Below are 18,486 nucleotides of genomic sequence, written 5' to 3'. Positions count from 1 at the left end.
CCTTGCGGCCACAGCTCCGATAAGCCGCCTCAACAATGGAGGCACGGACTCAATGTCCCCTGGATCCCCCGGAACATGTTCAAAGTTTCCCCGGAGGTGGGAGTTAAAGCTCCGCCTAACAGGAGACTCTGCCAGACGTTCCCAATAGACCCTCACAATACGTTGGACCCCCTTATGTTTGAACATGGTGTTCATTATGGACAATCCATGACGAGCACAGAAGTCCAACAACAGAACACCGTTCGGGTTCAGATCAGGGGGGCCGTTCCTCCCAACCACACCCCTCCAGGTCTCACTTTCATTGCCCACGTGAGCGTTGAAGTCCCCCAGTAGAACAAGGGAGTCCCCAGGAGAAGCACCAGTACAACAAGGGAGTCCCCAGGAGGGGCACACTGTCAGAGCCTCTCAGACAGAAAGAAAAGTTAAAAGTCAGAAAGCGAGTCTGAGACAGACAGTGAGGACTTTGTTGATGAGTTAGTCTTATTTGTTTTAGAAAAGGAAAAATGTAAAGAATCTGGAAAAATCTGAAAAAAAAAATCACATATAGACTGACAAGGACATGGAAGATTTTTAAAAACATCAAAGAAAATATCTGCATTTTTATGAAAATAGTGTATATAAATTTATTTGCTAAAATTGTTGATGTGTTTATGAATATTACTGTTTATATTTGCATTCTAAGTTGTGAAAATATTTCCTTATGAATGTTTGTGCTTTTCACAGTTAAAAAACTAAAAATGTTTTTGTGTGATTTTAGGTTCATTATGTTAATAAAGTAGGTATAAAGTAAAAACTAACTTGAAATTTATACTTGGGAGGTTTTGCTGAAAAAGGTGACTTCAAACATGTGAAGTTAAACCATCTTTAGTGTGAAATATGAATCAAAATAAAAACTCATTTAAGTTGATCCAATCATGAGTGGGTTGACTTAAATGTAAATACCCAGCTAACGTTAGCCCATGTATTTTTCATAAACAAATGACCTGAAATTGCTAACACATATACACCCACATAACATGAACACACTTTTTTACTTATTTTTTTATTTATGTGTGTGTGTGTGTATATATTTGTTTTTCACACAGTTAGTCTTTCTGTCTTTCGGCTACACATAAGCGTATCTCCTCCCACACACACACCTTTACGCACCGAATTACAAATAATCGTGATGGTTGAAGGTCATAAAAACAGGTTACTTTTACAACAATATGGCCTGCCCACTCTGATGTTAGATTTAGTCTTGATTCAGTAAAGTCGATCATGCAATTAGGATTTCTTCTTGACATATCCTTTTTGTAGAGCAAATCTGTTCTGGCACACATAGACAGCCATCTTCTCTATATAGTATGCCTGAAATGCCATGACAGGACAAAAAAAAGAGATAGGGTGTTGTGCAAGAAATCAATTTCCAGGCACTGGGGAAATCCCCATCTTTTCTGATTTAGAGTTACAAATATCTGAGTAAAAATTATGTTCAAATAAAAACCACACACTCACAACAGAAACACTATCCTACATATATTAATGGCTAATGTGATATATACAAAGAGAAAATGTTCTCTTATTTTGTCCCAGAGCTTTGCTCTTTGATCATTTTCGTTTAATTTGAAACACATTTACAGGAATGAGACTTAACCTTAAACCTAACACTACATATAATCATTTAGTTCCTTTAGTAGAGATATTTGTGGATTTATAAATTAAGGTAACTGTACAAATATGTAGAAAACATGGGTAAAGTGTATTGTTACTTTTCTTTTGTTGGCAGGAGTGAAAAACATGTTCCAGACCAAAGACATGGAATTTGTTAATGTATCCTTGCCATGGATGCCTGACCGCTATGCAATGGTACCTCAACTGGTGGAGAAACAACTCAAAACGGAACAGGTCCACCTTTTTTGTTCTCCTTTTATTCTTAATTGTTTTAATTACATATGTATTTGAAAATATCAAATATCTTATTCACTTTTTAGTTAAATTTCCAAGCTAGAAAATGTAATAAAAAAGAAGTGAAAATCTGCTCACAAGAAATGAGCAAAAATCAAATCAATACTTTTAATTAACACAAAGGTGATATCAGTTTTATTCAGTGGTAGCTGATATATATATATATATATATATATATATATACTTTGTATGAGAATGTTGTGAAGTCCCTCCTTACCTCAAGCAAGCAATTGTATAAAACCATCTCACATAGTACCAAGCCAGGCTGGAACGACTACGTAAGAGAGCTTCACGCAGAGGCCAGAAGTGCTCTTAAAGCTTGGGCTGATTTAGGTAAACAGAGACATGGCCCCTTGTTTGAGTACAAAAAAAAGGCAAATGCTAATTTTAAATATATTTTAAGATTCATAAGGAGAAATAAAAATACTATGAGGTCTGACTCTCTTGCTAGGAAGTTAGGAAATAATAATGTCAAGGACTTTTGGAAAGAAATTAAAAAAATAAATAACTGCAAAACGTCACTACCAATTGATGGTGTTAGTGATGTAAAAGAAATCACTCAGTTATAGCAGGAGCACTACAGTGCACTGTTTAACTGTGTCAAAAGTAACACTTATGTCATGAGCGGCATACACAGTTACGAAAATGTGAATGTATCCCCACAAGATATACATAATGCAATTATGACACTGAAAGACAACAAGGCCTGTGGGATGGATAACATTTCCACTGAGCATCTGAAAAATGCAAGTAAGAAACTTTGTCCATTACTTTCTATGTGTTTTACTGGCTTTCTAGTACATGGTCTGTTACCTAACCCAATGCTATCTGTCATACTGGTACCCGCTATTAAGGACAAAGCGGGTAAGATTAGCTCTTTGGAGAATTACCGACCCATAGCTTTAGCTAGTAGTTTATTAAAAGTTTTAGAAAGAATCCTATTAAATAGGCTGAAAGAGTTTTTCTTGACCTCTGATAATCAATTTGGTTTTAAACCCAAACATGGCACAGACGTGTATTTTTGTACTAAAGGAGATTTTAGATTTGTATAACTTGCATAACACTACAGTATTTGCTGGTGTAGATTCTCAGTCATCCAGGCCATGGTAAATTAAAAAAAAAGTTAAAAAACAAAAACAACTGGACTTCTATTCTGTAGCTGAAGACGTTTCGCTTCTCATCCGAATTGAGAAAGCTCCTCGGATGAGAAGCGAAACGTCTTCAGCTACAGAATAGAAGTCCAGTTGTTTTTGTTTTTTACCTTTTTTTTGAACTACAGTATTTATTTGTTTTTTTGATGCCTCTAAAGCATTTGATCGTGTAAACCATCAAAAATTGTTCTGCAAGTTAGAAAGCAGAGGTGTACCCAAATATCTAATTAGAATTCTTGTCTACTGGTATGGGCATCAATCAATGTAGAAAGAATACAGAAAGAATAATTAACTTACAGTTTATCCGTCTGAACAACATTTATTTTGAAAAATTACCAGATTCTCTCCACTACATCCGTCTATGACTTACCTTTGATGCATGTCAAAATGCTTATCTAGGTCACGTGATATATTACCGCCAGGGGCGGAGCTTGTATGGGGGCTGGGAGGACGGCATATATTAGACTTATATTAGCGATGTAGTAAATGTGAAATATTGAATAAAATGTTGTGCTGCAAGACTGGCTTTTTTTTTCACTCTTACATTTAACTTTATGACACGCAAATTTACAAGTAGATCGCAGATATTGTTTCCAAGTGTATTTTGGGTAAAACTCGTCACCAACCGTCCATCAACGTCATCATTAGAGTCACTTGGCAACAGATTGCAAACCACGTGGAGCATTTTTACAGACTAAGCTAACTTGAGTGGCAAATTTGCAAGTACACGTTGGATTTACGTTTATTATGTTTTAAAAAAATACCTGTTTTCATGCCGGTCCTATCATTATATTTTGTTGTCTTTATTGACCTTTAAAGGCCGGTCTGTGAAAATACTGTCTGATAATTAACCGGTCCGTGAAGCTAAAAAGGTTGGGGGCTGCTGCATTAATGGACAAAAAAAATCTTTCGGTATTTTATTTTAAGACTTTGTATTTTAGGATATATTTGAGTCCCCAAATTCTCAAGTTATGCCTTATTTCACTTGCTGAGTTTTGGAGCACTCCAACAATCTATTTATAAAATATATGATTGTCAAATTTTTAATGCCCAAACTTTGGCAAGTGTTGAAAAGAGCTTTAACTTACACATTCATAAAGTGCAAAGGTTCTAAGCTATAGAAAACATGATAGAGAGAAAGCCAGAAAAAGCAGTTTAACACAATTGATAGTATTTGTAGAAAATTTCCAAATTGCATGAAAAATCATGATTTCATAGTTTTCACTGGAAGCATGGAAATGTTAAAAAACAAAAACAACTGGACTTCTACTCTGTCTAGTTGTTTTTGTTTTTTAACCTTTTTTGAATTTACCATGGCCTGGATGACTGAGAATCTACACCAGCATAAGCATGGAAATGCTTGCCTTTGTGGGTTTGGACACCAGTGATCAAATAGAACAGTTTCAATAGGGCTCCATGCTCTCCTTTGAGGGCTTGGACCCCTATTGAATTTTAATAGTTACGTTTATTATCTTTGCCATTAGTGCAAAAGTTATACTTTCAGAGTTGAATGACAGCAGCAAAAATCATCCGAAAACCCCTGACTCATCTGTATGAATCTCAGTCAACTCTGATCCCAGCTATTTATCAGATAGCCATTACACCTGGAATCCTGACTGTGAGACTTATGCTTGCTCTAACACCTCCACAGGAGGCTGCCCTACGTTATGACACCAAGACACCTCGCTATCTTCACATTGCCAGCAACAAGACCAATCGGTGGGGACATCAGCGTTCCTACAGACTGCAGGTGTTCAGCTTTGCAGGGGACCACCTACCAGAGAGCCAAACAGAGGAGAGAGCCATGTCCTGGGCCAGGTAGGACAAGCCAAAAATAAAGTTAAAAATAGAAAATAAATGAATACAAAACACATATCCTTTGCAACTATGTTGCTCTTTCATGGAGAGGAGTGGATAAAACCCTGTGAAGCTTCTAAGGCTTATTCTTAATTGTACCCACAAAAAGTCTCAAGTAGACCCTATCAGTGACATCTATTGGACAGTTGTGATTATAGAGGCCACACACTTCCAAATTGATTACAGTTCCAGCACAGAAGCAGTAAATCCAGTTATAAGCAGTTGGGTCTTCATTTTGCGAATCATTGTCCATACATGAAAATGTTAAAATTTTAAAATGTAAATTTACTAATAAAATGTGTTGTCTTGTTACTACTTATAGTTACTTGAAACATGATTTAGATTGGGGTGGCATAGTGGCATAGTGATTAGAGCTATCGCCTTCCAGCAAGAAGGTTGGGCAGCAAGACCATGGGCCTTTCTGGTTGGAGTTTGCATGTTTTCCCTGTGCACACATGGGTTTAGTCCAGACACTTTGGTATCCTCCCACAGACTAAAAACGTGCATGTTAGAGTGAGAGTGTGAACGGTTGTTTATCTCGTTTGTCTCTATGTGGCCCTGTAATGGACTAGCGAACTGTCCAGGGTGTCCCCTGCCTCTGGCACAGTGACTGCTGGAGATAGGCACCAACTCCCCATGACCTGGAAAGGAGAAACGGATAAAGAAGATGGATGGATGGATGGATGGATGGATGGATGGATGGATGGATGGATGGTTTAGTTTGATAAGATAAGTTTGTGCTGTTAAGAGCAGTGACAGATATCTCAACAACAGTGTTTTGGAGATAGGGCGGTAAGTGGTTAGTGGTCGGCTCACAGCAAGCAGGTTGCAGGTAGGGTGTGGCATTTCTGTGTGGAGTTTGAATGTTCTCCCCATGCATGCATGGGTTTTCCCTAAGAAGTCCAGTTTCCTCCCACACACCAAAAACATGCAGGTTTCATTCAAACAACATGATTGTAATACAATTATATGAAAAGATTGTAATTTAACACTGTTGAAGTACTTTTATGGATTTTTTTCTGGAGGACTAACGCTATGAGGCAGAGGTGAGCAACTAGCAATTCAAGTCTCCTTATAAGTAATGAAACGGCACCAACAACTTGAATTAGTTACCTCACTTTTAGAGTTTCATTAAGATGTATGAAGCCTCAAACGTCATTAGTTACATGGGCACTGAAATTTGATACAAGTATCATCTGCTTCAATAGAGTGAAACAGCCTACAGAACCTCAGTGTCAAATGTCCCATCTCTAGTTCTTACTGTGGAAACCATAGTTGCTGCTTGTACAGACTGGCTGTTTGGTTGCATTTACATAGATTAGGTAAAAATGTTCTACAGCAGTGGTTCTTAAACATTTTATAATGACTACCACCTCAGAAAATACTAAACTCTCCAAGTACAACCAATATGACAGACCTTAAAAACCAGTAGTACAAGCTTGTATTTACACTCACCAGCCAGTTTATAAGATACACTTTGCTAGTACCAGGTTGGACACCCTTTTGCCTTCCGAACTGCCTTAATCCTTTATCGCATAGATTCAACAAGGTACTGGAAACATTCCTCAGAGCGTCTGGTCCATATTGACAAGATAACATCACGCAGTTGCTGCAGATTTGTCGGCTGCACATCCATGATGCGAATCTCCTGTTCCACCACATCCCAAAGGTGCTCTATTGGATTGAGAGCTGGTGACTGTGGAGGCCGTTCGAGTACAGTGAACTCATTGTCGTGTTCAAGAAACCAGTCTGAGATGATTTGTGCTTTATGACATGGTGCGTTATCCTGCTGGAAGTAGCCATCAGAAGATGGGTACACTGTGGTCATAAAGGGATGGACATGGTCAGCAACAATACTCAGGTAGGCTGTGGCATTGACACGATGCTCAATTAGTACTAATGGGCCCAAAGTGTGCCAGGAAAAAATCCCTCCCACCATTGTACCACCACCACCAGCTTGAACCGTTGATACAAGGCAAAATGGATCCATGTTTTCATGTTGTTGACACCAAATTCTGACCCTACCATCCGAATGTCGCAGCAGAAATCGAGTCTCATCAGACCAGAAGATCAGCAGTTTCTGAAATACTCGGACCAGCCCGCCTGGCACCAACAACCATGCCACGTTCAAAGTCACTTAAATCACCTTTCTTCCCCATTCTGATGCTCGGTTTGAACTGCAGTAGGTCATCTTGGCCATGTCTACATGCCTAAATGCACTGAGTTGCTGCCATGTGATTGGCTGATTTGACATTTGCATTAATGAGCAGTTGGACAGGTGTACCTAATAAAGTGGCTGGTGAGTATATATCTGAGATAAATAAACAAACTGTTAAAACCCTTAATCTTAAATAACTCTGAATGGTGCAGATTACGATGGGGTGTTTTCTGCAGATTAAGATGGGATTTTTCCATACATTTATTGTTAAGAACCGCACCACCATGATCTTGGTGCTTCCTCTGCTCCACAACAACTAAGCGCAAAGTTGAGAACTTGAATAATATTTTCTCACTGTTTAGTGCCTTTTGTTACAAACAGGTCCTCCAGAAACTTAAAACTAGAAACAGTGTTTAAGCAGTTCAGTGTTTTTCACTCCAGTCACCTGCTCTAAAATATTCTACACTTCACCTGTTTCAAAAAGCTTACATTTGGAGACAAAATCATACTGTACCTGAAACACTCATCTTTTCTTGTCTATCTCTGCTTTTCAGCTTTACATCACAGCTTATGATAAGCTTTATATTTATTTTATAAATAGCAGAGGTGGAAAGAGTACTCAAATGATGTACTGAAGTAAAAGTATAGTTACTCTGTTGAAATTTTACTTAAGTACAAGTAAAGTTACTTGTATAAAAATCTACTCAAGTAAAAGGTAAGTCATTAAAATTTACTTTGAGTTAATGTTAGTTACTACTTTAAAGCAGGAAGGCATCTTTCCTGCGGTGCACAATGGACAAAAGGATGTTTTGTTGTTTTTTTTCTAAAATGAGTTCTTAAGTAAAAAGCTTCACAGTTTAATATGCAATTACAAAATAAAACACACATGATATTTAAATAATTACAGAGAATTAATTGCCATTTCAGTTTAGATCATCCCAATTAAAAAAAAACATGTTTATCAAACCACAAAGCAGCTGATAGAAACACTGAAATTACCTGTCCATTACAGTTCATTCCTGTAGCTTCAATGAGACTGTTTTTGCTTACAGAGACATAATACAGCATAAACATGGCTTTTTATCAGTGGAAGGTATGAATATATACTTTGATTAAAAAGAAATTCAGGTGTCATCAGGTCCTGATGCCTGGTTAGAGGATTACCAGAGGGCTAGACTATAAAGTAGGAGGTTAAAGGTTTAACTGCTATGATAAACTGCAAATCTGAGCTTTTTAGAAACACAGAGGATTTCTTTGAGCCTACCTAAATTACTATTGTACAGAGGCTGAGTTTGAGCTTGATAAGATCATCTTAGTAACAGAGACTGAACTGTGACTGACTTTTTTTCTAAGGAGAATGCAAATAGAAAAAATCAGACTGAAGCAAGACACAGTGGAAAGCGTCTAAGATAATTCCTATTCCGAAAAATAAAAATGATTTGTTCAATGCACCCAATAATACACTGTAAAAATTATTTGGGTGGTTCAACCTAAAAAAATTAAATTAAATTGCTGCCTTAAAAACACAAGTAAACTTGATATTAGAAGCAGCTTTTTAAAAACTTAGTTATAAAAGTTTGTCCAATTGATAATAATTTCTTATTTTAACTTAATACTGTGTCAGTCTGCCACTGTGCCACCTGTTCAGCTCCCTCTACTCTTCTAATTGGTGGTGGCACTAATCACGCACAGCTGCAGCAGGTCGTCATCAGCAGGCTCCTGGGTACTTAAGGCAGTCGCAGAGAGCAGCTCTTCGCTGGAACATCGTTTGCTTTTGGGTAAACAGTCTCGGTCTGAAACCAAGTTTTGCATTCCTGAAGATTACTTACCTTTTGCTTGTCTTTGTGTACCACCAGTATCCTGTTACTGCTCACCTGCCTAAGTACTACTTTCCTGGGGAATCTTGCTGTGTCAGATCTGGCCTGTTATCCTGTGAAGCGGATCTTCTGTAACCAGCTCCAGTACTCACCTGTGGGATCCTCTTCAGAGCCCGTCTGTCTCCACCGAACCTTCACAACCGCACCGTGTAAATACTCACCTGTTGGAGTTGCCACCACGACCGACCACCACCTGGAAACCACTTACCTGCACTTTGTATATACTCACCTTGGAACACCTGGAACCGCACCTCCGAGCCTGCTTCCTATCATCCTTCGTAAGCCTCAGCCACAACATTCTAAGTACTGTTGCCACAAACCTGCAAACCCGTTTTGAAACTAATTTACAACTTATCCTCTTTCAGATCCTGCCCCCTACCCCCTCCCTATCCTAAATAAACATACTTACACTTTATATTGTCTGTTCGTCATCTGGTTACTCACGTTTGGCAAGACCCTGAAATCGTGTCAGCATGTTCCAGCCCAAAGAAACGCCAAAGAGTAACCAAGAGGGCGGATAGACTGTAGACATGCTCATAAACCATGACCACCGCTTGGATCACCACAAAACCCTCCTTCAGCAGCTTTTTCAGATCTCACAAGACACCACTTCTCCATTGAATTAGGTCACTCACCGCGTTGGTTCCATAGACAACCATCTTGGGGCGCTGTTACCGTCTAACACGCTCCTGCCATCCACTTCCGGGTCGCGTACTGATCACGTCATTCCCGTTCGCGAACCCGACCTTCGCCCGTCTGAAATGTTTGGAGGAAACCTCGATCACTGTAAGGGTTTTCTTCTTCAGTGTAAACTCAAATTTGCTCGCTCACCTACCTTGTTCCCCTACGATTCGGCTTGCATCACATATATCGTCTCGGCGTTGAAAGGTAAGGCTTTGCAATGGCGCAGGCTTTTCTATCCGCTCACTCCCTCGACACACTAACTTCTCTCTGTTTCATTCAGGAGTTTGAACGAGTGTTTGACCACCCGTTGCAACAGGAGGAAGCTGCTAAACGGCTGTTGGCACTTTGGCAGGGAGAGAGAGCTGTCGCCACATATCCTGTGGATTTCCGTATCGCCGCGGAGGAGGCAGGTTGGGATGAGGCGGCGTTAAGAGGTATTTTCATTAATAGCTTGTCAAAACAGATTAAGGATCAGTTAGCCCTACGTGAGGAACCAGGTAGTCTGGAGGAGCTTATTACGCTAGTGATTAGAATCGACCAGAGAATCAAGGAACGTCGGAAGCAGAAGGAGACAACTCCTTGGGGCTCAGGTTCTCGCTCCTCAGAGTCACCACAACTTTCGAACCTGAACCTATGCAAATAGGACAAACTCGTTTACGCCAGAAGAGAGGCAGAGATGTTTCGCTACTGGGGCCTGCATTTATTGCGGCAAATTGGGGCATGTGGTGGCTACTTGTCCGGTATGGGGAAATGGGGCGGCCCGCCAATAGAGCAGGAAATATTGGCGGGTAGTGATAATTTTTCTCCTGAGTCCTTATTGTCATTACCGGGGTTAGTTATATTTGAACAAATAAAATTACCCATTTCCGTGTTAATCGATTCCGGTTCTGAACTAAATCTCATCTCTCTGTCTAGTAGAACAACTCGGGCTACCTACCGTTAAGTTGGACAATCCTCGTGCTGCTGTGGGGGTTACTGGAAAATCCTTAACTCAGATTAAATGTAAGGTTAAGGAGCTTCACATTATAGTATCCGGCAACCACCATGAGTTCTGTGAATTTTTTGTTTTTGAGTCCTCCATTCCTCAGCTAATCTTCGGGTTCAAGCACAGTCCTATTTTGAATTGGAGGGAGAGACGAGTCGAGTCCTGGAGCAAGTTTTGCATGCAACATTGTCTGAGATCGGCAGTTTCTCAGACTGTTAGTCCTGCTGAACTTGTAGAGAAGGTAGACTTATCCAAGGTTCCTTGTTGCTATCATGACTTAGCATTCGTGTTTAGCAAACAGAAGGCCTTGTCCTTACCTTCGCATCGTCCTTATGATTGCTCGATCGACTTGCTAGCAGGTGCCTCTCTTCCCTCCAGTCGATTATTTAACATCTCAGGTCCTGAGAGGGAAGCAATGAGAACCTATATCGAGGAATCTCTAGCTTCAGGCATAATCCGTCCATCTACCTCTCCTTCAGGTGCTGGGTTCTTCTTTGTTATTAAAAAGGATAAGACCCTCCGGCCCTGCATCGATTACCGGGCACTTAATCAAATCACTGTTAAAAATAAATATTTGTTGCCCCTAATTGATTCAGTTCATATCCAATTGCACTCAGCAAACATTTTTTCCAAGTTGGACCTTCGCAACGCTTACCATCTCGTTAGTATTAAAGAAGGTGATGAGTGGAAAACTGCGTTCAAAACACCCATTGACCATTTTGAGTATTTGGTTATGCCTTTTGGCCTAATCCAGGGGCCGGCAACCCAAAATGTTGAAAGAGCCATATTTGACCAAAAAAACAAAAAACAAATATGTCTGGAGCCGCAAAAAATTAAAAGCCGTATATAAGCCTTATAATGAAGGCAACACATGCTGTATGTATCTATATTAGCTATATTAGCCTGTCTGATAGGCTAATATAACTAATATAGCTGCTTCAGAGTAGGGCCAGCCGGGCCGGCCCTGCTTTTGTGGGTGGCGCAAGCTTAGCTCCTGTTCACTCATTGGTCGTGGGTGTGACCAGATGCAAGCATAAAGAGCGAAGGTAGGAATATAAACAACAGCGTTAGCTTACCCTGCAACATTTCTGCCGTCTGTCCCCCAGCTGAAGGTGCTGTAAATCCTGAAATCTCCGGCTGATAACAGCTGTCCTACTCCGCGCAACAGTTGCTGCATCCAGAGTATTTCTTTCACTGCGCCTCACTTCCTGAAGTCTCAGGAGAATCCCCATAAGTTTAAAAAACAGCAACAACACAGGGCCAACGTTGTCCATAGCGCTTTCGTTGTTTACACAACTTGCGCTAAGTTTTGGTAGCAAACCCCCCCGCGCTGCGGCCCCGCCTCCCGCAACACGAGGAGGTGTTCCTCTGCTACCGTACAAACTGACCGGTGTGAACGCGATGCATTCTTTATCGAGCCGAGTAGAGCCGGACTTCTGAATTAGGGCCCGTGTAAAAAAGGCATATATTAAAACAAAAAATATATTTTTCTCCCCCATCTTTTTTCATTTTCAAACATTTTTGTAAAAGCTCCAGGGAGCCGGTAGGGCAGCTCCAAAGAGCCGCATGTGGCTCTAGAGCCGCGGGTTGCCAACCCCCGGCCTAACCAATGCTCCTGCAGTTTTCCAGGCTCCCATTAACGATGTCCTCCGCGATTTCCTGAACCAATTCGTTTTCGTTTACCTAGACAACATTTTAATCTACTCCAGTGATCCACAACAGCACGAGTCTCATGTACGCGCAGTGTTACAACGCCTGTGGGAAAACCAGTTATTTGTCAAGGCCGAGAAGTGCGATTTTCATGTCTCCTCTGTGTCATTCCTCGGTTACATCTTTGAGAGGGGGTGCTACCGCTCGGACCCTGAAAAGATACGAGCAGTTAGAGACTGGCCTGTCACATCCAACCGTAAGGACCTCCAAAGGTTCTTGGGATTTGCAAATTTTTATCAACGTTTCATTAGAAATTACAGTCGAGTCGCAGCACCTCTTACCAAACTCACGTCCACTCTTACTACTTTCTCCTGGTCCCCCAAGGCAGACAGAGCTTTCAAGGAACTAAAGGACCTTTTCACATCGGCGCCCATTTTGACTCATCTCTCAATCCTGAGTCAATTTGTAGTGGAGGTGGATGCCTCTGATACTGGGGTTGGCGCGGTGCTCTCACAGCGGTCCGAGACAGACAAAAAGATGCATCCATGCGCCTTCTTCTCCCGCCATTTGTCCTCAGCAGAGAAGAACTATGATGTTGGTGATTGCGAACTACTCGCCATAAAACTAGCTCTCGAAGAATGGAGGCATTGGCTGGAGGGTTCTGAACAACCTTTTCTAATTTGGACAGATCACAAGAACTTATCTTACCTGCAGGGCGCTAAGTGATTAAATCTCTGTCAAGCCCGTTGGTCTCTATTTTTCGCCCGTTTCAATTTCATTATCACTTACAGACCAGGTACCAGGAACATAAAACCCGATGCCCTCTCCAGACAGTTTACCACAGCTGAGGACCCCAAGCCAGAGGAAAGTGTAATACCTGCTACCTGTTTCATGGGTAACCTCACATGGGGAATCGAGAACATCATTACCCTGGCTCAACAAACTGATCCTGGCACCGGACCCGCAGGCACCCATTACATTCTTCAGGCCATTGTAAGACTGCTCAACTCCTAGTAACCCATATTTTCCGGTATCATGGGATACCTTTGGACATTGTCTCTGATCGCGGGCCTCAGTTCTCCTCGCAAGTGTGGAAGGCATTCTGCAACGCACTGGGAGCCAGGGTCAGTCTTACATCTGGTTATCACCCTCAATCCAATGGACAATCAGAAAGGTGCAACCAGGAGCTGTGGTACTGTGGCATCTGCCACTGTGCCACCTGTTCAGCTCCCTCTACTCTTCTAATTGGTGGTGGCACTAATCACGCACAGCTGCAGCAGGTTGTCATCAGCAGGCTCCTGGGTACTTAAGGCAGTCGCAGAGAGCAGCTCTTCGCTGGAACATCGTTTGCTTTTGGGTAAACAGTCTCGGTCTGAAACCAAGTTTTGCATTCCTGAAGATTACTTACCCTTTGTTTGTCTTTGTGTACCACCAGTATCCTGTTACTGCTCACCTGCCTAAGTACTACTTTCCTGGGGAATCTTGCTGTGTCAGATCTGGCCTGTTATCCTGTGAAGCGGATCTTCTGTAACCAGCTCCAGTACTCACCTGTGGGATCCTCTTCAGAGCCCGTCTGTCTCCACCGAACCTTCACAACCGCACCGTGTAAATACTCACCTGTTGGAGTTGCCACCACGACCGACCACCACCTGGAAACCACTTACCTGCACTTTGTATATACTCACCTTGGAACACCTGGAACCGCACCTCCGAGCCTGCTCCCTATCATCCTTCGTAAGCCTCAGCCACAACATTCTAAGTACTGTTGCCACAAACCTGCAAACCCGTTTTGAAACTAATTTACAACTTATCCTCTTTCAGATCCTGCCCCTACCCCCTCCCTATCCTAAATAAACATACTTACCTTTTATACTGTCTGCTGTGTCTGTTCGTCATCTGGTTACTCACGTTTGGCAAGACCCTGAAATCGTGTCAAATACTATGAGTTGAAATTACTCACTGTAGAACATTATTCCTTCCAAAAAAATGATTACTCTTGTCAAGAAAACTTACAATTTTATGCTGTAAGAACTCACATAGTTAAGTTATGCCAGTAGTCTAATTAATTACTACTTGTTGTTTGAACTTGATACTCCAGAGTTAAAACAGCTCACAAAGTTACATAATCCATTTAAGAAACTAGCTTTTTCTTGTCAACACTTATACATCCTTTCAACTCACATTTTAAAATTAAAATAACTAACTATATTCTTATCAATTGGCTTTTCAAATTATGTTAGTGCTAATTTTCCTTTGTTTGTAGAACATTTATGAACATGTTTTTTGCTATGCATTGAGTTGAAATCTTTGATTAACAATAACAAAGCCTAACCTCTGCAGACCATCCAAAACAACATATAACTGCACCTCCTGTCTTTTACCAGGTATAAGGTTGCCATCACCAAGCACAAGGACTTCGAGCAAACCAGCAGTAGTCTTTATAATCAAAATGACATTTGGACTCCAGCTGTTGACTTCAGCAAGTTTATTGAAGACAATGAAAGCATTGAAGATGAAGTATGTTCTGATGTTATCTGCATGCTAAAATACTGATGTAATTATGTCAACTTACAAAGAATGCAAACTTCTAATTTGAGTTGTCTGAAAGTATTTGCATTATGTGTCTGCAGGACCTTGTTGTGTGGGTGACTACTGGTTTCCTTCATATTCCTCATGCTGAGGACATCCCCAACACTGTAACAGTTGGCAATGGGGGTGGGGTCCTGCTGCGACCACACAACTACTTTGATGAGGACCCATCCATTGGATCTGCAGATTCAGCATACTTTGACCCTGGTGCTGAGGCCAGCTGTGAGAACAACAGGATGGCTTGCTTTTCTCAAGAGACATGTAGTCCCAACCTAGAGACTTTCACCTACCATGGCTTTGAGGGAGTTATGAAGTTTAATGACTGGGACTGATTTTTGTGTGCTGCTAGATAACAATCAACAGCCATGATAACCTCAGAGATGTCCTTGGGCTACATGTTTATAGAGGCAGATTCATGTAGCAAATGTATCTAGTCTACACTTTATTAGGCTGTACAAAGGCCTTTACAATGTATTTCTTATTCACTTGTTGATAAAAATATAAAATACTTATATGCACCAGTTTTTCACTACAGTCACTCACTTATGAGGACATGACTGGCAATGTGACATTTAGTATTTTGCCCAAGTACACTTTGACATGATGTAAGTTCAGTAATTATCATTCACAGCAACCTGAAGTTTTTTTCAGGTTGCACAGTTGTTCAGTTCCAATACCTTGAGTTTTTCATAATTTCTTTGAAAATCATTTTACTTTCACAATTAAACATTACTGAGAGCTTGTCCCCAAAATTTATTTTCAAACAATTTTTTTTTTTTTTTGAAAATGAGCAGTCCCCCACTATTATTTACTCCATTTCAGTTCATTCATATAACACCAGTTTACAACAAAAGTCATTGCAGGCCACTATACAGCAAAAATAACTAATAAAAATAATTACAAATTCAACTAAAACAAATCCAGATTGAAATCTAATTAGAATCAATTCAATCTAATGATAATACTAATACATACAGTACATTATGAAATGCCAGTTGGGTAAAGCTGTCTAAGGAAGAAGCCAGCAGACTGTGTCAATTAGTCTTTTAACACCATCTGCCATGCTGGGCAGCATAGAGGTAACAGTGGAAAGGAAGGATTTCCTTTTAACAGGAAGAAACCTACAGTAGAACTAGAACCAGGCTTTGGAAGAACGACCATCTCTCGACCGGCTGGCAGTTCGTAATGCATTGGTCTTGCTGAAATTTGCTGACAAAGCTAAAACTGAATTGTTAAAGCTAAAAGAAGCAGAACAGTATCTAAAAGATCATAAAAGCCAAACATTTGCCAAAAGTAGTTAAAGGTGAACTACCTTTAGTAGATAAAGGTGAACTAAAATTAAATCTCAAATAATTGACATTTCACACGTTGTGTAGTCAAACACATCCAACAACATTCCAAGGACCCATTTTTCTGACCTAAAACTAAAATAAACTGTGTTTAGGGTTTAAGTCAATAATTTCCAAAGTGGGTGATTTGTGGGACGGAGTTGCTGTCATGGCTTCATGATGTGCACTGTGTCCCGGCCGGACAAGAATACCGCTACTGTCTGGTTGTTTACAAGTGAAAATGGAAGAGAAAGCCTTTTTTGAATACGAAGAAATGCTAGAAGACTTTGTGGGAGTATTGAACATACAACCATACCACTATGAACCTGAACTGACAGCTGGATTTCCGTAATCAGATTAAAACTTTTCAGATTTAGATTCTGATAATCACCAGGACTGTCATGGCCGACAAAACAACACACATAATGACCAAGTTGGGAACATGGATTGGTGAGAACCGATTACCCCCAGATCATTGTCATGACATCAGTACACAACACTGTAAGTTAATATAAAGACAGCAGGAGAGAGCTAACGTTGCTAACTCAAAGCTAACCCAGTGCTAACTTGATACTAACCGTATGCTTACTCATAAAAAACATGAGCGCACTTGAGAGTAGCGGTAAGCAGCTCATACCTTTTAATGAAAGCATGTGTTCACGTAACAACTTTTAAAGTAAAAGTTCCTGTTTCTCCTCTCCATCTCTGTAGTGATGTCCTCCTCTCCATTTGCCTTTCTTTTAAAATAAAAATTAGTTAAGATTGCTGATGGCAAAACGTCCACCACATTAATGAGGGTTGAAACAGTACTTCCCTTTGAAATGGTTCTAATCGAGTTCTAACAGTATTTCTCACATTGAAGTTTGTGGATCCAAATCTGAGAAGGTTTTTATCTTTCGGGAAGCCAAAAAATTAAACTCTAGTGGTATTTTCTTGTCGATTTGAATTGTAGCTAAAGCTAAAAAAGCAAAATGCTAGCTAAAAGCTCAAAGTAGCAAAACTTCATACTGATTCCTCCTGTTTTTATATCTTTTCCAACATGGGCCTGTATATGGTTGTTTGGTAAATGTCCAGTTTTTGCATTCTCCTTGATAATATCACTCTTATAATCCCTGACACAAATTATTCTTTCAGTTGTTTAATTTTGTAAAAAAAAAATTAAAAAAATCACAAACATGCCACAGGATTTGGATTCTTTTTGTATTTAGGGTTATTGTTTTTTCATGTTTCTGTTTGGATTTGGGTTTGATCTGTTTGTTTCTTTTATTTTTGCTATTTGGTTGTCATCATGTTTAGTTTTGTTTTTGCTCCTTGTGTCTTTTGTATTCCTGTCATCATTCACTTGTCCTCAGTTTATCACTTGTTTGCCTGCCACACCCATCTTCACCTGCCCCAGGTTTGTAATCATTCACCTGTGCTCACTTCTCCTAATTTCCTGCAGCCTTTAAAACAGTGGTGTCCAAGCCTGGTCCTGGAGGGCTGCTATCCTGCATGTTTTAGATGCACCATGTTTTTTTCAAGGTCTGCCGAAGCCTGTTAATCACCCAGTCATTCAAATCAGGTGTGTCAAAGCAGAGAAACATCTAAAACAGGCCCTCCAGGACCAGGACTGGACACCCCTGTTTTAAAACCTGGTCATCTCCTCCAGTTTCTCACTGATCCATTGTCATGCGCTGTCTAGTTAGCCACATGTTTCACCCTCGTGTTTTTTACAGCCTTGGATTTTGTTAGTGTTTTGTACTTCGTTTTGATTTGCTGCCTCTTCAGCCTTTGTTTTTCTTTTTTTTATTTTAAATAAATTAGTTTTTCTTAGAGCTTTCGATATGAATCTGTGAGTTGGGTTCGCCTCACTCTCTACCACACTTGACAACAAACTATAAAACATAAAAATATATAATTGTTGTAGTCACTCACAATTGCTTTTTTCAAAAAAGTAGAGTAAAGAAATGATGAAATCATGAGGAAAAACACTGCCTTTAATACTTTGTTTCACCATCTCTGAGGGCTGTTTCACAAAACCAGGATAGCGGATTAAGCCAGGATTTCCAGATATCCTGGATGAACTAAGCCTCACTTCGGTTTCACAAAAGCAGTAGCACATACGTTACCATGGCAATTTATCCTATGCAGCTAGCCTGCTCCAGACGAGGCTAACAGCCAGGCTTCGTTAAGCCTGGTGCATTACCTGTTCAGTCAGCGGTCACGTCGATCAGAAACCAATGTGTTCTGTTTGTCTGGTTGGACTTTTTTTTAATCAGCC

At 40.4% G+C, this 18,486-nt stretch overlaps 1 protein-coding gene across 1 annotated transcript in view; it reads left to right on the top strand.

Moving 5' to 3' along the window:
- The window catches only part of aoc2 (amine oxidase copper containing 2), a 45,679-nt gene extending 28,274 nt beyond the window's left edge, over nucleotides 1-17,405 (top strand). Inside the window, exons 2-5 of the mRNA XM_017432225.3 lie at nucleotides 1,769-1,887; nucleotides 4,750-4,916; nucleotides 14,694-14,826; nucleotides 14,940-17,405. Coding sequence (XP_017287714.1) covers nucleotides 1,769-1,887; nucleotides 4,750-4,916; nucleotides 14,694-14,826; nucleotides 14,940-15,230 — 710 coding nt within the window. The 3' untranslated portion in view covers nucleotides 15,231-17,405. The remainder of the gene's footprint in view (nucleotides 1-1,768; nucleotides 1,888-4,749; nucleotides 4,917-14,693; nucleotides 14,827-14,939) is intronic.
- Nucleotides 17,406-18,486: the final 1,081 nt, after the last annotated feature.

Source organism: Kryptolebias marmoratus, linkage group LG12, assembly GCF_001649575.2.
Source record: "Kryptolebias marmoratus isolate JLee-2015 linkage group LG12, ASM164957v2, whole genome shotgun sequence".
Lineage (NCBI taxonomy): Eukaryota > Metazoa > Chordata > Actinopteri > Cyprinodontiformes > Rivulidae > Kryptolebias > Kryptolebias marmoratus.
The sequence above is the reverse complement of the archived record's forward strand: the minus strand, read 5'-3'. Positions and strand labels throughout refer to the sequence as shown.